At 47.8% G+C, this 19,025-nt stretch overlaps 2 protein-coding genes across 2 annotated transcripts; both read right to left on the reverse strand.

Moving 5' to 3' along the window:
* Positions 1-16,168, reverse strand: nrps1 (nonribosomal peptide synthase Pes1). Its single transcript, XM_032077720.1, has 7 exons — positions 15,557-16,168; positions 15,084-15,500; positions 14,665-14,967; positions 5,478-14,610; positions 5,047-5,426; positions 4,329-4,989; positions 1-4,278 (listed from the first exon to the last, which is right to left on the reverse strand). Exons 1-7 carry the CDS (start codon positions 16,055-16,057, stop codon positions 62-64), a joined length of 15,612 nt encoding a protein of 5,203 aa, XP_031920688.1. The 5' UTR covers positions 16,058-16,168; the 3' UTR covers positions 1-61.
* A 119-nt stretch (positions 16,169-16,287) lies between these two features.
* On the reverse strand, positions 16,288-16,851 carry BDV27DRAFT_139043 (uncharacterized protein). The gene has a single exon (XM_032069363.1). The coding sequence runs from the start codon at positions 16,628-16,630 to the stop codon at positions 16,430-16,432; it is 201 nt and encodes a 66-aa protein (XP_031920689.1). The 5' UTR covers positions 16,631-16,851; the 3' UTR covers positions 16,288-16,429.
* Positions 16,852-19,025: the final 2,174 nt, after the last annotated feature.

A 19,025-nucleotide genomic window follows, 5' to 3' on the forward strand; every position in this document is an offset into this window, starting at 1 on the left:
GAAAGGGATAATGAAGGCAGGCCGGCCATCAACCGACTAACCCCCCCCCCAAACAATATAATCAAGCCTTCGAACTCCACTTCGTAGTAAATCTCCTAGCCAAGGTAACAGCCTTACCAAGAGGATTCCAATTGGTATTCTTGGTCCTACCCTTGACAGAGACAGACGGAACACGAGCTCTACTCTCAACAGTTCTCGTCCTCTCGACCAAGCTCTCCTGTTTGGCATTATGCAACGCCAGCACAGCCAAATGGCCCAGGAACGTAGGATGCTCGAGCAATTCCTCAAGTCGAACCTGGAGACCTTCCTGCTCGAGACACCAGGCCAGTTGACCCATGCTGAAGATGTCGCCGCCCAGGCCGAAGAACGATGAATTGAGCTGGAAGGGCGGCCGGAGTGTTTCCGGGTTTTTTGTGGGGAGGACTTGTTGCCAGGTTTTGTTAAGGATGTCGGAGTGCACGAGGAGCTCGGAGATACTTCTGCTGTTGAGGTTGGAGGTGAGGAAGTGCTCTTCTGTTGGTCTGGGGACGTCGTCGATGACCTGGCAGGGTAGCGAGCGGAGGGTGGATGGGGATGGGAGGGTGATTTGGGGGTTGGTGATTAGGCTGTGGGCGGTTTCGCAGAGCATGTCGAGGATCTTTGTGGCAAAGGGCGTGGCGATTGCGCTTCTTTGGGAGTAGGCGAGCGTGATGTCTAGCTTGCCGTCGCCTGTTGGCTTGGATACTACTGTGATGTCGGTGAAGTTGTCTACGACGCCGACGCCGCCCATGCGGTACATGTTGTCGTCGAGCTGCATATGGCCTTCGTATTCAACGTTCTGGTGGAAGACGGAGGTGGTGAAGAATGTGGAGTCAGGCCAGTCAGTGCAGTTTCGGATTATTTCTCTAAATCCCAGAGACTCGTAAGGCATGTTGGCGACTTGTTGATCCTGGAGGTAGCGGAAGATGTCGAGGCCGGTCCACCGGTCCCCGAACTTGACTCGGACTGGGATCATGTTGAGACATGGTCCGACGGTGCTTTCGATACCCGGGATTGTTGCGTTTCGGCCGCTGATTGTGAGCCCGAATACCACGTCGGATTGTGCGGAGAGCTTGGCCAGTGTCATGGCCCAGGCTGATTGCATGACCGTCGCGAGGGTCACGTCGCCGATGACTGTGGCTGAGATCTCAATGGCTTTCTTCTGTGCCGTGAAAGAGCCGATGTGTTGGAAGTTATTGGGTGTCTGTCTTCTGATGATATCGGTCATCTTAGAGCCTTGTAGAAGTGTCGACCAGTGTTGATAGTGCTCAGGTGTGATACTTCCAGGGAGCATGCGCATGTAGTTTGAGAACGAGGACGTTGGGGGAATAGGGCTACCCTCGTAGCCCATTTTGATGGCCGACATGATGCGTGGAAGGCAGATGCCATCGAACTGAGTGTGCGACATTCTGATCAGGATACGATGATGATCGGTGTTCTTCTTTTTCACGACGTAGAACTGCACATATTGTTCGCCTTGTCGGGGATCCTGTTCTCGGTCACGCTGCTGTAGGGACTCAGTGTACTCGTCCAGACTTTTCTCCGTCTCGTGAACAACGATTTCTGGTCGCATCTTTCTCAAGACGACCTGGAAGAATTGGCCATGGAAGCAGACAAACACTGTACGAAGGATATCGAAAGCGTCGACCACCCGCAAGAAACTTTCTCTTAGTCGTCTAATGTCCAATGGGCCCTTGCCATCAAGGAAGAAATAGTTCAACATCCATCTGGACTTGAAGAGACTTGCAGTGATAGACATAGCCTGGAAGTCGGTAACGGGAAGAACGTCCGCAATGCCACCTCTGAAGACACCAATCTTGGAGCAGATGCTGGACTGCAAAGATGAATCGTCGATCGGCATAGGCCTCAGCACAGATATCTCGTCAGGTGAAGCCGCCCGGGTGATGACGACCGGTGACTCCGGGACCTTCTCGCTGAGCTGAGTGACCTGTGTATGGGTTTCAAACATTGCTGCGCTATCCTTAGCGACCACTATGGCCAGCATATCCTTGAACACCGGATTGCCGAAGACATCTGCTACACTCAGCGAGATGCCTTCCTCTCTAGCGGCGCCAACCATCTTCATAGCAGTTATACTATCACCACCCAGCTTGAAGAAGCTGCCTTTACGATTGACAATGTTGGGCGACAGGCCCAGTGCAGAGCTCCACAGTGTCCAGAGCCGTTTCTCAAGGTCGGTTGATTCCCTGGTATCGGTTGACGCTCTACTGTAGTTGGTCAAAGTCAGCGTAGAGTCGGAAAGATCCTGTTTCGATCGGAATGAACCCTCTGATGCTTTAACGTGAAGCTCATGCACGGTAGGTATAGCTAGCGCTCCCTCCTTGAGCATTCGAGTAATGATCTCATTGACACAGATATCAATCAACTTCCGTAGAGCATCATTGTTAAGTCCGACCAAGTCCATCAAAGCGGAGTTACTCATAGCCGAGGGATTCTGGGTTGGAGCAAGCTTGAGTTCCGATACCAGTCTGGACGGGCTCTCAATGAAGCACGTAAAGACTTTAGCAATAGCATCCGCCAAGCCCTTCGCCTGACTGTCGGACACTGTGTCCGTCCAGTATCTAAGCATGATACCCTCACGCCCCTTAGTTGTTTCAACGTTCACAGTAACAGGATACTCGGTCGGATCATATGCCCTTTGCATCTCAAAGGATATGGTCTTGTCACTGGAGTCTTTAGGAGCGGAGCGATTCTGGATTGATAGAGTTGTATTGAAAAGTGACTGTCCTTGTTGACCAATCTCATGCTGGATCTGTGCCAAGGAGCAGTTCTGGTGTGGAAGGTTTCCAATATAATCACCTTGTACCAACTTGGAGATATCTTCTAATGTCTGACCCGAGTTGAACTTGACTCTGCAGCACACCATGTTAATAAAAATACCAACAGCATCGTGTATTCCAGGAACCGGAGAATCACGACCAGCGGAAGGATAACCAAAGCAAATGTCGTCTGAGCCTGTGAAGCTCCGAAGAACGATTGCCCAGGCCGAAAGTGTCAGGTTAGCAAGAGTGACAGAATTGTGTTCACAGAACTTTTGCAATTCACCGAAACCGTTGAAGCTCATTAAACAAGAGCCTAGCTGACGATCACCGCTTGGTTTAGCAGAGAACGATAAATGGCAAGGCCGGACTCCGGTGAGATATTGTTTCCAGTGCTTCAGCGCTTTGTCATGTACTTGGCTCCTGGTGTACTTGATATAGTCACTGTAGCGGGGACCGGATCCTGCAGGGAGCTGGTTGTTGTATGCCAATGCTAGGTCCCTGAAGAGAACGTCAATTGAGCCACCGTCAACGATCGCGTGGTTCATCTCAATCTTCATGAGCACCTTCCCAGAGTCTGTCGTGCAAACGGTCAAATGCTGCGGAAGCTTTATGCGCCTGTTGGCATTTATATCATGAAGCTTGACTTGATCAAGTTTAGCGAATGCAAGCGACTCATCACACTCTAATTCGAGAACATCATCGCCAGATGCTTTAATTACCAGCTGATCGAATGTCCCATCCTTGTAGTTGCTATCGATGAACAACGTACGCAAGGCCGGGTGTCGGCTGACAACCATTGCCCATGCCTTTCGGAGTAATGCTGAATCAATATGATTACCCTGGAGAGAACGTACTTCGAAAATACCGTGGAACATGTACCCATGTGGGTCGCGAAGTTGGCTGAGCAAAATACCTTCCTGCACCGGAGAGCATGGATAGATGTCTTCAACCCTATCCCAGCTTTCAACTCCCGCCCTAGGCAAAGTTTTCTTAACAAGATCATTCAATCCGGCATAGGTTGTCGGGAGTAAAGGATAGTCACTGAGAGTTGGCGCGGGCGAATAATCCTTGAGAGAGAGAACATCCTCTTCAAGGGTCTTTCTGCACTCAGAGACCCAGCTCTGGATGCGTGATCTGTGTTGCATGTTTCGGTTGTATGTGAAAGAGACATGGAGCCTATCCTTGATGATGATCGCGGAGATCTCGAAGAGGGCAAACCGTGGCGTTTGGGGTCCCATGTCTCCTGCCAATTCAAATGTTTCGGCATCGAATGCGCTGCCATAATGCTGGAATAGGGAGTCCTTGCGTTCCAACTGTTGGAGTTGACCAAGATAGTTGAAGACTACCTCTAGGGGGACTGGAAAGCTTGTAGAACTATTGCCTGCTGGATGGAGGAGACTCTGGGCGAAGTAAGACCGGCTGTCGTTCGCGGTCTTGCGTCTTGTATCCTTGACTCGCTTTAGAGTATTAATAATATCTAGTCTCTAGTCAGTAACATGTTGCAAATTCTCTCCCACTTAGCCATACCTGAGCCTTCGTCAACATGCAGGGGACACATTGTTGTGAACCAGCCAACTGTTCTAGAGAGGTCAATACTGGCATCCCAGGCTTCGCGACCATGGCCCTCATTGTAGATCGTGGGGATGTTCCGATCGGCAAATACTCGACGGAAGGAATGAATGACCGCTGAGAGCAGAACCTCAACGGTCTCTGTTCGAAGAGCCTCATGGCAGCGGCCAAGGATGAAAGCAGTAGCTTCTTCGTTCAGCGTGAACGACTCCATCTTGACATGACCATAGAGATTTTGTGAATTCGCCATGCCCCAGTAGGTCAAATTTGGTGGCTCAATAGAGAAAGGTAGTTGAATGACACCGTTTTCTCGTTTACTATTCTCGACTTGGAGATCACACCAGCTCTGGAATGACAGCGGCTTGTCAGAGGACAGGGTACCGGTTTCAATGAATTCCTGCATATCCTGTAGGACTATGCGCCATGACACCATATCGACGCAAAGGTGATTGGCTACCACGAATAAAACTTGTTCATGACTGCGAATTTCAAATAGGTCGGCGGCGAATATTGGCCCGTTCTGGATATCCAGACACTGCTGGCTTTCCGCGATCCCAGGCAACATGTCGCTTGGACTGTTGATGGAATGAGTCCGGAACCGATAAGATGAATCGATATTCTGTGAGAACTGCTTAGCCTAGGAAAATTAGGGTCACACTAATAGTATTATACATACCTTGGTGATTGTCTGTTTCCAATTTCCATCAGAGTTCTTGCTGAATCTTGCCCTGAACATAGAGTGTCGGTCAACAACCGCCTTGATGGCATTCTTCACAATATCTGGTCTTGTCCGTTTCATAAGGCGGACTGTCATGCTTTGGTTGAAGCGAGCTTTGCCCTGGAGTTCATCGGTCGTCTGCATAAACAATCCCTGAATTGGAGAAAGGTTGAACAATTCACCAGACTTCTCTTCGTGTCTGACTGTTTGGACTATGGCAGTGGAGATAAGAGCAAGCTCCGTTATCGACTTGCTCTGAAGAATATTGTGTAGCGTCAAGTTGAGTCCGTGCTTACGAGCCCTGGAAATAACAGCCATGCCGGTAATGCTATCACCTCCTGCGGAAAGTTAGCTTCCTGTCCTTCGCGGATGAATAGAAATACACTTACCAAGGCTAACAAATGACCGGCTAGGATCAATCTTGGAGGATGGGATGTTGAGCACGTGGGTGAATATATCACGGAGAACATTAATGGAGTCGTTGTCCTCTTCATTCTTGTGCTCCGTATTGCCTCGCTTGATGTTATCGTAATCCTGCATTATACGATCATATGTCGATTCATCAATCTTTTCGATCCAAGCTGTTATCTTTTTCCTGTCTAGCTTTCCAGAGACCAGCATGGGAAGCTTTTTGATCACTGCCCATGTTTGAGGGACCATGTAGATGGGTAACTGTGACTCAAGGTTTTTCTGGATCTCTTGAAGTTCAGAATATGCCGCATCCATTTGATCTTGGCTGATAAGCTCGCATGCTCCGTCGGAATTGAGACCGTTCCCTGAGTTCAGAGATTCTAAAGATAAGACCGCGACCAGGCGTTTCTGAATGAGCCCCGATTTTGGCAGTATCACAACGGCGTGACGCACACGACGATCTTCGGAAAGGCGATGCTCGATTTCACCAAGCTCCATACGGAGGCCGTGGATTTTGACTTGATGGTCCTTACGGCTGATGTATTCAATAGAACCGTCTGGATTGTATCGTACCAAATCACCAGTCTTGTATATTCTCCTGGTTGAAGGTAGGGAACAGGGAAAGTCTTTCATCCACATTGGCTCATTAACAAAAGCATCCGCCGTTTTCTCCGGGCTTTTGAGGTATTCTCTTGCAAGAGCGGCACCTTCCAAAGCCAGCTCTCCGATGGCCCCCAAAGGAGAGAGCCGGTTGTGATTTTCAGGGTCAACAACCCACGTCAACGTGGACGGGATGCCGTAGCCAATGCAAGCAGGATCGGTGCTTGGGGTTACATCGTTCAGGACAGCGAAAATAGTTGTCTCTGTTGGCCCATACCCATTAATCAGTTTCACACGATGGGCCCACTTCAGGACTACTTCCCGTGACAGTTTCTCCCCACCGCATGCAAGCACTTTCAGAGAAGGGACGGTGGATGGCTCGATAATGCTTGCGATCGATGGGGTTAAGAAAGCCCAGGAGACATCCATTCGCCGAATGGCACCGGCGACGTCATTTAAGCGCTCGTCTTCACTTGGAATGCATATACAACCTCCATGCATCAATGTGGCAAGTACTTCCATGACTGCAGCATCGAATGTAAGAGAAGCAAACTGGAAGGCCCGAGAGCTTTCATTCAGGTGCACAATGGGTGAGAAAGTTGTAGCGCTGCTTGCCAGTGCGCGATGATCGATGATAATACCTTTGGGGCGGCCAGTACTCCCTGAGGTGAAAATTGCATAAGCCATGTTTGATGGTGTAGCACGATTAGGACTCGGGGTCTTCCTTGTAAGAGCACTATAAGCTCTTATAGTCTCCTGGCTGACAGGGACAATGATCTTAACGGAGCCTGCATAGTGATTGCGGTATTGAGGGGAGCAGAGAATAACCTGAGCTTCTATCTCTTCCAGAATCTCTTTGTGCCTCGATGTTGGGTGGGCAGGATCCAGGGGCACAAACGCTCCACCTGCGATAAGAATACCGAGTATGGTGACTATCGCCCATACAGACTTATCCAAGCAAATCGGCACTAGTGTTTCCGGCCCAACCCCACGGGTGTTAAGATAGGCAGCAAATGAAGATGCATAGCCATACATCTCTCTATAAGAAAGGTGACCGTCCCAGGCACAAATAGCCGGGGCCTCAGGCTGTGCAGCGCCTTTTTCCCGGATGATATCATGAACACATCTATCAACGCGAGTTGGCTGTCGCTGGTTCCAAGAGAGGATTTCTTTCTTGTCTTGGGGACTGGCTACATCAAGGTCACCCACCTTTCTGATGTCCTTCTCAGAGAAAGTGAGCAACTGGTGTATCACATGTGTGAACTGGTTCGTGAGCCTTTCAGTTTGCCAGCTGTCGAGAACGATCTCGTCATGATGGACAGTCAATACCAGCCTCGAACCGCTGATTTTACATTCAACGGTAAGTGGGTGAGTAAAGAAGTCACCACTGGTTTGGTTATTTTCTGGAACCCACAGGTCTCCATTCATGGTGTTCTCTTCTGTTTGTATGACCAAAAGATTCTGGAACTCGCAAGCGAGGGACGTGTTATCGTTGAGCTTCCGTATCCGTTGGAGTCCAGAGTGCTGGTGTGGTATCATCGCTGTGGTTAATTTGCGTATTTTCTGTAAGAATTGAGTGACCAAGAGCTCGTTGTCAACCTGTACGCGTGTAGGGACTGTTGTGAGGACAGGCCCTGCGACTTCAGTAATTCCACGGAGACTGATATTCCTTCCCATAAGTGTTTCACCAAAGCAGACATCATTGGAACCAGTATGAGCAGAGATAACAATGGCCCATGCAGCGCGAATCAGCTCAGGTAGAGTCAAATCTTTGCTCTCTGGGGTCCGGCCGATCTCTACACTGCTGTGATGCCGATTTCCAACACGTACAGCATCCGGCATTGAAGCCTTAATTTGGGGGAAGGGTGAACACGAGATGTCCGCAAGTTGTGTTCTCCAGAAGTCATCCGACTCGGACAAATCCTTGTCCTGGAGGTGGCTAATGAAAAGCTTGTACGGAAGCGCGGAGCCGGTAGCGGAAGGGTCCTTATACAGCTCTTCCACCCTCTTGAGAACCAATGGCACACTCCATCCGTCGTATAATGCATGATGAATTGTCCAAATGAAATAGCGGGAAGAGGAGTCTCCAGACTGGACAATTGCATAGGCAGTCAGCAATCCTCCACTATGATTTGGCAGCTCTGGTGTGTCATCCATGATATCATCGACTGTTGTTGCAGTAGTCCAGGAAATGGTTTCCTCATTGAGCACAACTTGAAGGAATCCCATGGAGTCCGTATGTACAATACGGGTCCGCAGAATATCGAGTTCATTCACGGTTTGCTGCCACGCAGCTCTGAATTGCTCCAAGTTAACATCCTTTGTAAGCTTGAAAATTGGTCGAGCGATGTAGGCTCCTTGCTGCTTAGCTGAGAGGGTGATGAGACCTTCTTGTACCGGACTACATGGGTAGATATCGGATATTGATCTTTCAGGTACTTGACACTGGTCAGCAACTTCCTTTAAGGTCTCTTTGCGCACCGAAGAAGGCAGAAGACTAAACGGCTCCACTGTCACCATGTCCGGTGCCGCTTCCGAAGGCTCGCAGATCTTCGCCATGTTTGCCAAGATAGGGTTTGCGTATATGTCGGCTACTGTCAGTGCAATGCCCTGAGAGTTTGCAGCGCCGACAAGCTTCATAGCCGAGAGAGAATCACCTCCGATTCCGAAGAAGCTGTCACCAGTGCTGACAGAGCCCGGTGCAAGCCCCAATGCTTCCTCCCACAAAGCCCTAAGTTTGCCTTCAGCTCCACCTTCGGCTATTTGTCTAGAACCGTAGCTGAAAGTAGTATATTGCATCAGTGTCTCTTTTGACAGAGGCTCAACCATGGCACGAAGCCCCTTGCGGTCAAGCTTTCCGGTTGCTGCAAGTGGTAGGCGACGTACGGGGAAGAAGAGCTTCGGTATCATCACAATCGGCAAGGACTCTTTCAAGGAGCTATGCAGCTTCTTCACAATGCCCACTGTAGTTTCATCCATGGAAAGCAGTAGGTCTGACTCATTCTCGTCATAATCATCAGCGGTGAAGAAAACAGCAAGACACTTCGCCACAGTTTTCGCTTTTGGAGTAACCACCTCAACGGCAACCTGTGTGTTAGCTGGCAAGTAACCGACGCACTGTTGCTCAACTTCTCCCAATTCTACCCGCTGGCCATTGAGTTTGACCTGGGTATCTTTACGCGAGATAAAACCGAGGCTGCCGTCAGTATTGTACCGAACAAGATCTCCGGTGCGGTACATGCGCTCCTTATTCTTGAATATTTCCTTTAGTCCGCTATGTTCAGTCCACCGAGCGTCTGTGATGAAGACCTCCTTAGTTTTTTCAACATTTTTGAGGTAGCCACGTCCAACATTGCAGCCTTCCAGAACCAGTTCGCCAATAGCTCCGATAGGGAGGAGACGGTGGTAATTCACAGGATCAACGATCCAAGCCCTTCCAGCGAATGCAGTACCGATGGAATTGTAATCCTCAGTGAGGCGTCTTCCTCCATCTGCTTTTACGCTTGCCGTCGCCGCCACAGTAGCTTCCGAAGGCCCGTATGCATTTATGACACACCTGTCCGCCCAGCGGTCAACATAACTCTTTGTCATTTTTTCTCCTCCAAAAATGAGTGTTTTTAATGACGGGACAGATCCTGGATTCAGGGTACTTATTGCGGATGGTGGCAAGCTGCACATGTTGGCGCCCATCCTATTAATTGCCCCAGACAAGTCGTTCAATCGTTCTTCTTCGCTAGGAACACAAATACAGCCACCCGTCATAAGAGTTATAATGGTTTCCAAGATGTTGACGTCGAATATGTAATTCGAGAATTGAAGGACACGAGCCCCCGGGCCCATTCTGAAAATCTCGGTGAATGTTGATGCAGCTATTCCAAGCGATATATGCTCAATGACTGACACCTTTGGCTTTCCTGTTGTACCGGATGTGAAAATAGCATAAGCTGCATGATTTATGTTTGGAGTAGAAGCAGGCATAATGGTTGCTGGAATTGTAAGCCCATCAATTGTTGCTTCGCAGACCGCAAATGCAGTGTTGCAAAGCCTGGACGCTTTCTCGGTATGCTTAACTGAGCATAACATGACATGAGCGTCAATGTCTTCTACTAAGCCCCGTAGTCGAGCTTCTGGATGACTTGGATCCAAGGAGACAAATGCCCCGCCAGCCTTTAACACAGCGACTTGTGCAATGACATACCAAGCCGACTTCTCGAAAAACAAAGTGACAAATACTTCGGGCCCTACTCCGAGACCTATCAGATACTGAGCGAGTCGAGTTGAAAGGTGCTCAACGTCTGAGTATGTGAGATTCGCGTCCCAGGAACAGATTGCAGGGGTTGATAGAGGAAGAGATAATGCCTGTTGCCGAATGATTTCATGTGCGCACTTTTCAGGTCTATCTGGCAACGTCGCATTCCATTGGCATAGTTTTGCGCAAAAGTGCTCGCTGAAAAAGTCGATATCACCTATTGTGCTGACCTTATTATCTTGATAATGGGCAATGTTCTCCAGAGCCTTGAGGAAAACGCTAGCAACATTTTCTGCTTGGCCATCTGACAAAGCCGTCGTCCAATAGTTCAGGTCGATGTGTGCGTCATTGTCAGAAACCTCGACGTTGACATAAATGGGAAACTCTGCAGGATCGTAGATTGATCCTACCTCCACGAACTGCACCTCCTCGGCGTTTTCTTTGCGCTGTGGAAGCTTCCTGTATGAGACGCCAGTGTTGAACAACGTCGTATCGGAGAGTTTCAAAGCGTGTTGTATATCAATCAGCGACGTGTTTCTGTGGGATAGTTGTTCCATATAGCCATTTTGGACGTGTTGTAGGACATCTGCAAGCACACCATTTCCGGATATCTTCATTCGGCATGCCAAAAGCGTTATAACCGGCCCAACAATAGACTCAATATCTTCGACGGGCATATCTCTCAAAGAGGCCAAGTAGCTGAAACAAACATCACTGGAGCCACAGAATTGACCAAGTGTAAGACCCCAGGCCGTGCTAATGGCAGTTGACAAAGTTACCCCACTCTTCTCGCACGCCTCTAGAAGTTCGTTGTAGAAGTTGACGTTCAGACGAATGCTTCGGAGTTGTTTTTCAGAGAGGATGCCATCGTTAAGCACAGGGAAATGACAAGGGCTATAGTCTGACAAATACGAGCACCAATACTCGGTACTGTCATCTTGCTCACGCAGATAACGCAGAAAGTTCTTGAACATCGGTCTGCGGTGTGTTTGCAGCTTTCCAGTGTAGGCCAGCTGCAAGTCTCGGGCTATAATCGAAATCGAAGAACCATCCATGGAAACATGGTTGATTTCCAGTCTGCAAAACAACTTTCCAGCAGTAGTCTGACAGATAGTAAATCGATGAGGTGGTCGATATCCGACATAGGTCATTGGTCCCTGCTCATCAAACGCAGCGAGCACCTCACTTTCATCCATGCATCTGATAATGCTCGGCTGACAGTCGATTGTTTTCAAGACCACCTGACAGAAGAGCTCCCGGCTCGTGAGATTGTCCACAAATATGGTCCGTAGCATTGGGTGATGCATAACAACCTCTTTCCAAGCGAACACCAATCGGTTGAGATCAGGTTCACCCCTCGAGCCCTTCACTTCAAATGTGTCATGCACAGAGTAGAGTCCTTCGTCTCGAGAACGGCTCAATAATATACCCTGCTGCATGCGCGAGCAAGGATAGATATCTTCTACTTGCTCAAAAGACCTAATTCCAACACTAGGCAATCTGCTTGAGAATATCGTTTCGAGTTCTTCATACGTCAAGGAAAGCATTGGAAAATTGCTCAAAGTTGGTTTTGGCGCAAGGGATTGCAATCTTGGACCGAGATGTTTGAGCATATCATGGCAGTTTGAGATCCAATCTCGGATAGATTGCTGATGTTTCATATATCTGTTAAAAGAAAACGTAAAACGCAGCCGTCCTTGAACAGCCATCGCAGAGATCTCAAAAAGGGCGAATCGGGGGGTTTTCTCGCCAAAGTCTGCTGCTCCTCCACCTCGACCGGTCTCTCCGGCCATCTGATTCATAAGCTGGAAGAGGCCATCCTGTCTCTGCAAGTCTCGGTGTTGGCCGACATAATTGAATGAGATTTCCATGGGACTAGGATGACCACGGTCTTTTGCATCGCCAACCAGGCGCCGTGCAAAATCTTGTCTGCCATTATCCGTAATACTTCGACGGAGATCTTTGACAAATATGAGAGTTTTCACCGGATCATCTTCCACAATGTGCTGTAAGGTTATTGGGTGCAGAATGGTAAACCACCCAACAGTACGCGAAATGTCTATTCCACAATCCCAAACTTCCCTACCGTGGCCTTCGTTGTAGATCACTGGTAAAGATCGGTCACTAAATGTCTGCTGGAAAGAATGCAAAAGTGAGGCGAGAAACACATCAATAGGCTCAGTCTGAAGACTTTGGTGACAGTCCATCAGCAGAGTATGCGTGCTCTCTGCATCGACCTCAAATGTTTCGCAATCAACATCACCGTAAGACATAGGACTTTTCTCCATCCCCCAGTAGGCGAAGTCTGGCGGAGGAAGGCTTTCCAAGACCATGTTCGGTTCCTGGCATTTGTTTGCTTGCAGTTGACACCAAGTCTGGAAAGGAAGAGAGCCAGTTTGATATGTAGCCTCATCCGGGTTCAAAAGTAAATCTTCCAGGTCTTCCAGAATGATCCGCCACGAAACAATATCGACAACAAGATGGTGCGCAACAAGAGACAAAACAAAGTCATTTCCATCTTCATTAAACATATCAACTGCGAGAACGGGCCCAGTGAAAGCATTGATGCTTGACTGGCTATCGGCAATGGCATGCTCAATCTGATCTTGACAGTTCACATCATGCATACGCCAACGGTAAGAGCCAGCAATATCTTCTGTAATACGCTGTTGTAATCCTTCAGTACCCAAGTCAGTCAATCGTGATCTGAGCATAGAGTGGCGGCTAATAAGTGTTTCAATGCTGCGGCGCAGGTCATACTCGTCGACTTGTTGATTCAAGCGTGTCAGCACGCTCTGGTTGAAATGTCCCTGACCCTCTTGGCGCACCATGAAATGAAGCTTTTGAATTGGGGAAAGGCAGAAGGGTTTCTCGACTGTTTCCTCATAGGATGCTGGCTGTTGAATATATTTTGCACGGGTTGCCAAGTCCCTAATCGACTTGCTCCGAAGTATATCTTGAACTGTGATGCCGATTCCCTGCTTTGCGCAGAAACCAACACATGTTAATCCGGCAATAGAGTCACCTCCGAGACTAAGAAATTTCTCATCGAGGCTGATGTGGCTTCTAGGGACATTGAGGACGCGGCTCCAAATGGAAGCCAGTTGCTCCTCTGTCGCATTTTCAGACCGAGTGCTGCTCTCGTTATGCATGGGGTCATTCTTAGCGAATTGAATATTTGGGTCATTTTTCAAGTTGCCAACCCAATTTGCAGTTGCCTTCCTGTCCAGTTTGCCGGATACAAGCATTGGCAAAGTCTCGACACACAACCACACAGTGGGGATCATATACGCTGGTAAGCGCGCCGACAGTCGATCACGTATCTGAGAGATGATAGAATTCTTCTTTGAATCCCCAAGCAGTCTCAGGGGTGCCAGCTCTGAGTCCGGAATGTTTTCGAAGATAGACAAAGATATTACCGCTGCTATTCTGCCTTCAGAGAACCCAGACTTCGGGAGGAATACAAGGCTGTGCTTTATATTTAAATCAGTGTTCAGGTTGTCTTCGATCTCACCCAACTCAATTCTTTGTCCGTGAAACTTTACTTGTGTGTCCTTTCTTCCTATATACATCAGCGAACCAGCTTCAGAGTTATACCTTACCAAATCGCCGGTCTTATAAAATCTCCGGCCAGAACCTCCACCCTGGCGTTTCGTCCAGGATGGGTCGCAAATGAAAACCTCGGCAGTCTTTTGCTGATTATTGACGTATCCTCGAGCTAGAGAAGGTCCCTCAGCTAGCATTTCTCCAACACAACCAACAGGGACAAGTTGGTTGTGATCATCTGCATCTACAATCCAGCAACGGACTCCCGTGGGAAGACCAATATCCCTGCTATCAGAGGATATAGTGACGTTTGAATTAACCGCAGCTGTAACGGCAGTTTCCGTGGGCCCAAACCCATTGATAAGATTGATTTTGGACCATGTTTCCAGGTGCGATTGAGACATTGCCTCACCGGCGAGCACAAGAGTCTCAAGTCTTGGAACATCCGATATATTGATAAAGTCAACGAACGATGGCGTCAGAGTAGCATGGTTCACTCTCAAGTCGTTGATTACTTTTGTAATGTTGTTCAAGCGTGCTTCTTCGCTTGGCACACAGATGCAAGCCCCAACCAACAACACCGTCAGGATTTCAACCAAGCTGGCATCAAATGTATGTGCCGCAAATTGTAGTAAACGTGAGTTGGAAAAGACACGGAGCTGTGGTGCGTGAGCCATCGCACTGGATACGTATGCTTTATGTTCCATCAAAGTGCCCTATGAACGTTAGTTTGGATAGTATTCCTTCTCGTACGATTGGGAGAAACAAACCTTTGGCTCTCCTGTTGATCCCGAGGTGAAGATTATATATGCTGCGTTGGAACCCTTTACTTCCGTCAATAGGCTTACATCCCCGCGGGGAATCGAAAGTTCTTCCCAGGTATCACTGTCTAGTGGTATCAAGTGCTCTACAACTGCCCGTAAGTTCTCAGAATGATTTCTGGAACACAGCATAACCCTCGCATGTACAGATTGAACAAGGGACTGTAAACGAGATGCCGGGTGTGTTGGATCTAAGGGCACGAAAGCACCACCAGCCTTTAAGACAGCAAGTATTGCCACAATATTCCATTTCTGTAGGCACTTGTTAGAATCTTGCAATGATAAAGGTAAAAGGCCGTGACATTTTCAGGATAATGGGGAACAAAAAGCAATTTATTTCGGGGTGTTAGGCTATTCGGGACACTTACGGATTTATCGAAACATAGCGCTACGCGAACTTCAGGCCCAACACCTTGCGCCTGGAGATGATACGCAAGTTGGGAAGCCAACAGATCCAATTCCCTGTACGTCAAGTTTCCATCCCATGCACACACAGCTTCGCTCTCGGGCTGAAGAAGTGTCTGTTCCTGGATGATTTCATGAATACAGCGGTCGTGGCTCTCCGGATTCACAGCGTTAAACTTGCAGATGCGAGCCCAATCGCTTTCTAATATGCCGCTTAGCTTGCTCACTACCGTGTCATCTGCCTCAAGAGCTCGGGTTAAAGTTTGCTGTAAATAGTTGGACATGCTTTTGATTTGCTCGGCAGACATGTCGTTATTCCACCACTCTATAAAGATGGCGATATCTTCACGCAAGACCTTTACGTGAAGGCGAATACGACACTGATAATTAAATGTTAGTAGCTTCCTTCCAAAGAAGTTTATGGCATACAATTTACCTTATCAGGGAGGGGGATAGCCGCTATTCGTTGTACTGGGGTATCTGTCGAGGTTCTTGTCGTCTCACGACAATTTTGGATCATCATCAGAGTGTTATACAGTCGAAAGTTTCCAGTCACCACACTTGGGGTTCCACATTTCTCAGCGGAATTTGTGAGGTCACTCTGACCCTTTGCTTTCTCAAGTAATCCTCGGATAGAGTCATCTTCGCTGACCGAGAGCCTGTATGTACAAATGGTTGCACTATCAGAGAAATGGGTCGCAAAATCATCGGCAGTCGGGTGTTGGTAGCCGAAGCAAATATCCCCAGAGCCAGTATAGCGATAAAGGACCAAGGCCCACGTGGTTTGTAATAGAGCGTCCAGTTGTCCTTCCTGCCACGCCGAAATCAACTGGGTGGTTACTGAACTGCTTGTCCTCGTCCTCATCGACATAGGCTGTTTAGGACTTTCAGATAAAGGACCGAACTTTGGCAAAAAGCATTGGGTAGAGTGGGCCATGATGGTCAGTAACTATCTGCGAAACCCCGCAGAGACAAATGTATTAGATATTAGGAATATAGAGATATGTAAAAAGGAATGAGAGAAGCTGAACAGCTCGCACAGTACTCCTTCACACTTTTAAATTGTATTTTTGAAATCATGGGATATTATCATGGGGTCTTAAAATTTGCTTCGACGAAAATAGATCAATGGAGCTAAAGGGCTTCATCACATCGCTAAGGCTTTGCGCAGACGCTACATCCGAAGAACACGAAGGTACCAAGAACCAATGACAAAACATGAACGCCTTGATTGTTAGCCACTGAGCTTCTAACGGTTTCCTATCTTCCCTTGCTTTAGTGTGAGTCCGGGCGATGTCCGGAACGAAGTTTAGGGCTTTCGAACTTCTGCAGGGGGCCTGGGCCCATGTGCACCCCCCGGTATGGCTTGAAGCCCAGGAAATGGTAACCCACATAGTGGACCCATAGTCAGGAGAGGAGAGTTGGAAAAAGAAAAGACAGAAAGAAAAACGCCAATAAAACTAAAGGCTGAATGGCTTGGATGTAACACCCATGCAAGAAGTTGCCCCATCGTAATCCTTGGAGTTCTTCCCGGTCTGGAACAAGACTGGATCAGTAATATGGACGATCCTAGATTCGGTAGGTATCAAATACTCGGTAGAGAAAAGATAACCGAGTTCACTTTAGTGGACTCTTGAAGGAGGCCAGTTCCTCATAGGTGAAGGAATATTTCTCACCAGACTAAGTGGGTTCTTCGAGAATCCACTCTCAGAACTTGGAAGCATCAGCAGGGAAGAGTCGTAGCTGAGCCTGCCGCAATGCTTATGGATGGCAGTAGGTACAGGTACCTAACCAGGTGACTTGCTGGTCGGAACAGAAGCTCCTTTCCCGTTCAGGCAGCTGGGTAATGTCGGAGGTTTTTCATTGGGCCCACGCAAACATCTCGTGGGCATCATGTCGCTAGACTCGCTACCATATTCACTCCTACAGAGTGCATAAGATATCGTATTGCAGCATCCTAGCTGCATAATTCTCTTATGCACCGTTACATTCGCTTACAGATCTGAGAGAGCAGATCACAACCTTCTTTTCAGGAAGTAAATCAATAACCCTTTCAACCATCAGTCCGATGGGGATAGAACAAAGCAGATATGTTGGATCAGCAGGAACCCAAGGTGGTTAGAATATGGATCACTAAGTTCTCGGATATTTCCCTTGCTTAACTGGTAATCACTGTGGCGAACTGTATGTTCGAACTCAATTGGTAGCAATTAAAGGATGTTCGCATATAGTGTTAGGGTAGCATAGTTTTAGCTCGCTTGACTAAAATCTACGAGCATGAGAATGTCTTGGTCGCTCGGAGATACAACCTCAGGTTTTGCTAGGTCATCCCTTGGTTGACGTGTACGATTTCACCGTCGCTAAGTATATTGTACGGAAATATTTCTTGCCAGGTGCCTATATTTGGAGCCGGCGTCCGAAGGAAATTGGATTGCGATTGGCCTAGTGACATTTCCGTCATCGAATTTTCACACGGGCAAAGTGATCTTCTGTGTTTTTTTCCCCATTAGCAGCAGTTTTTTCCGTTAATATGAACGTCATGCGAGATGGAGAAGGTTGTTGGCTAAACGTCGATGCACGCGCTGCAAGGGGGTGAAGACACTAGTACTCGTAGTAAATCCATGGTCTGCATAATTTCGGGCCGATATCTGTCACACCTCGTAATTTTCTTATTTTAGCTAATTGCGAGCAAAGTCCGACTGACTCCGACAACGAATATTACCCAATCGGGGATGTCTAGGGTGAAAGGATGTTAGCCCCACAATATTTTCCTGCTGCGGAGATCTGAGCCGATTTTATTTTAAATTTACTGATCGAAGATCCCGGGGAATAAAGGGAGATAGATGTCAGTATCTACTCAGCACAGAGGTATCAGAGTTATCATTAGTTGCGGGTACCGCCCACTCAGGAGGAACGTACATCAAGAAAAAGTGAACAATCGAAAAAAAAAATAAAAAAGTATATATATAAATAAATTTGGAAGTAAACGAAAACGAAAAAAAAAAAAAAAAAGAGGAAAAGAAAAAGAAATGTCTGCGTTTGCCTCAATGTCTCTCATCCATGTGCTACTACTGCATGTCGACAATAAATGCCCAACCCTAAGATACCAAGTTAGGTAAATCAAGGCCTCTGAACCAATGTGGCTCTTATAATAGCGGCAGCAAGATCAGCACTAGTAGCTTGACAGGCGTTTTATTACAAGCCAGGTAACTAAGTTAGCTTCTTTACCTAGATCGAGTACGGTTGGGGTTGCAGGGTGGAAGTTCTCTCCGTCCCGCAGAATGAGAAAACTTTTAATTGAACCGTCGGGATCTGATGGATCTCCACAGCCGCTGACATGCCAAACTAGACTAGTAGCAACTTGCAAGGTACAGGAGAATTCAACACTCCACCTTATAATGGGGAATGAAGGATACTCCCGAAGCTTCCTAACCACTGAATTCGACTGGTTTAACCCAAAAATAGTTAGCCAGTGGGCTCCGTCTCAAACTCGTTGAATCACAGTCATCAACAACGAAAATCTTGGTCTAGGCTAGACAGGGGAAGAGGAGGGTCGGTCCTAAGTAAGCTCTAACCCAATCACCGTAGTGGGTAAAGACTGTTTAGTGCTGATATTAACAAGGAATATAGACATTATACCTACGTATGTATCCACACAGCTGCCTTGGTTGATCACAATGGTGTTTTCTCCCTTGTTTTCCTTGGAAGCCACTATTATGATCTTGTTCATGAATGGGTAACGAGGCGGCTCGCCACCACTAAGTAACTGGTCATTCCGCACACTACCAATCCTTAGGTACATGGCCGTCATGGCTCTGTTCCAATCGATTCTGCGATCAAAGCAGGTGCTTACTTTTTCTTTTGCCTCTTTCTCTCTCTCTCTCTCTCTTTTTTTTTTTTTTTTT

The sequence above is a fragment of the Aspergillus caelatus genome (genome assembly GCF_009193585.1).
Source record: "Aspergillus caelatus strain CBS 763.97 unplaced genomic scaffold BDV27scaffold_427, whole genome shotgun sequence".
Taxonomy (NCBI): domain Eukaryota; kingdom Fungi; phylum Ascomycota; class Eurotiomycetes; order Eurotiales; family Aspergillaceae; genus Aspergillus; species Aspergillus caelatus.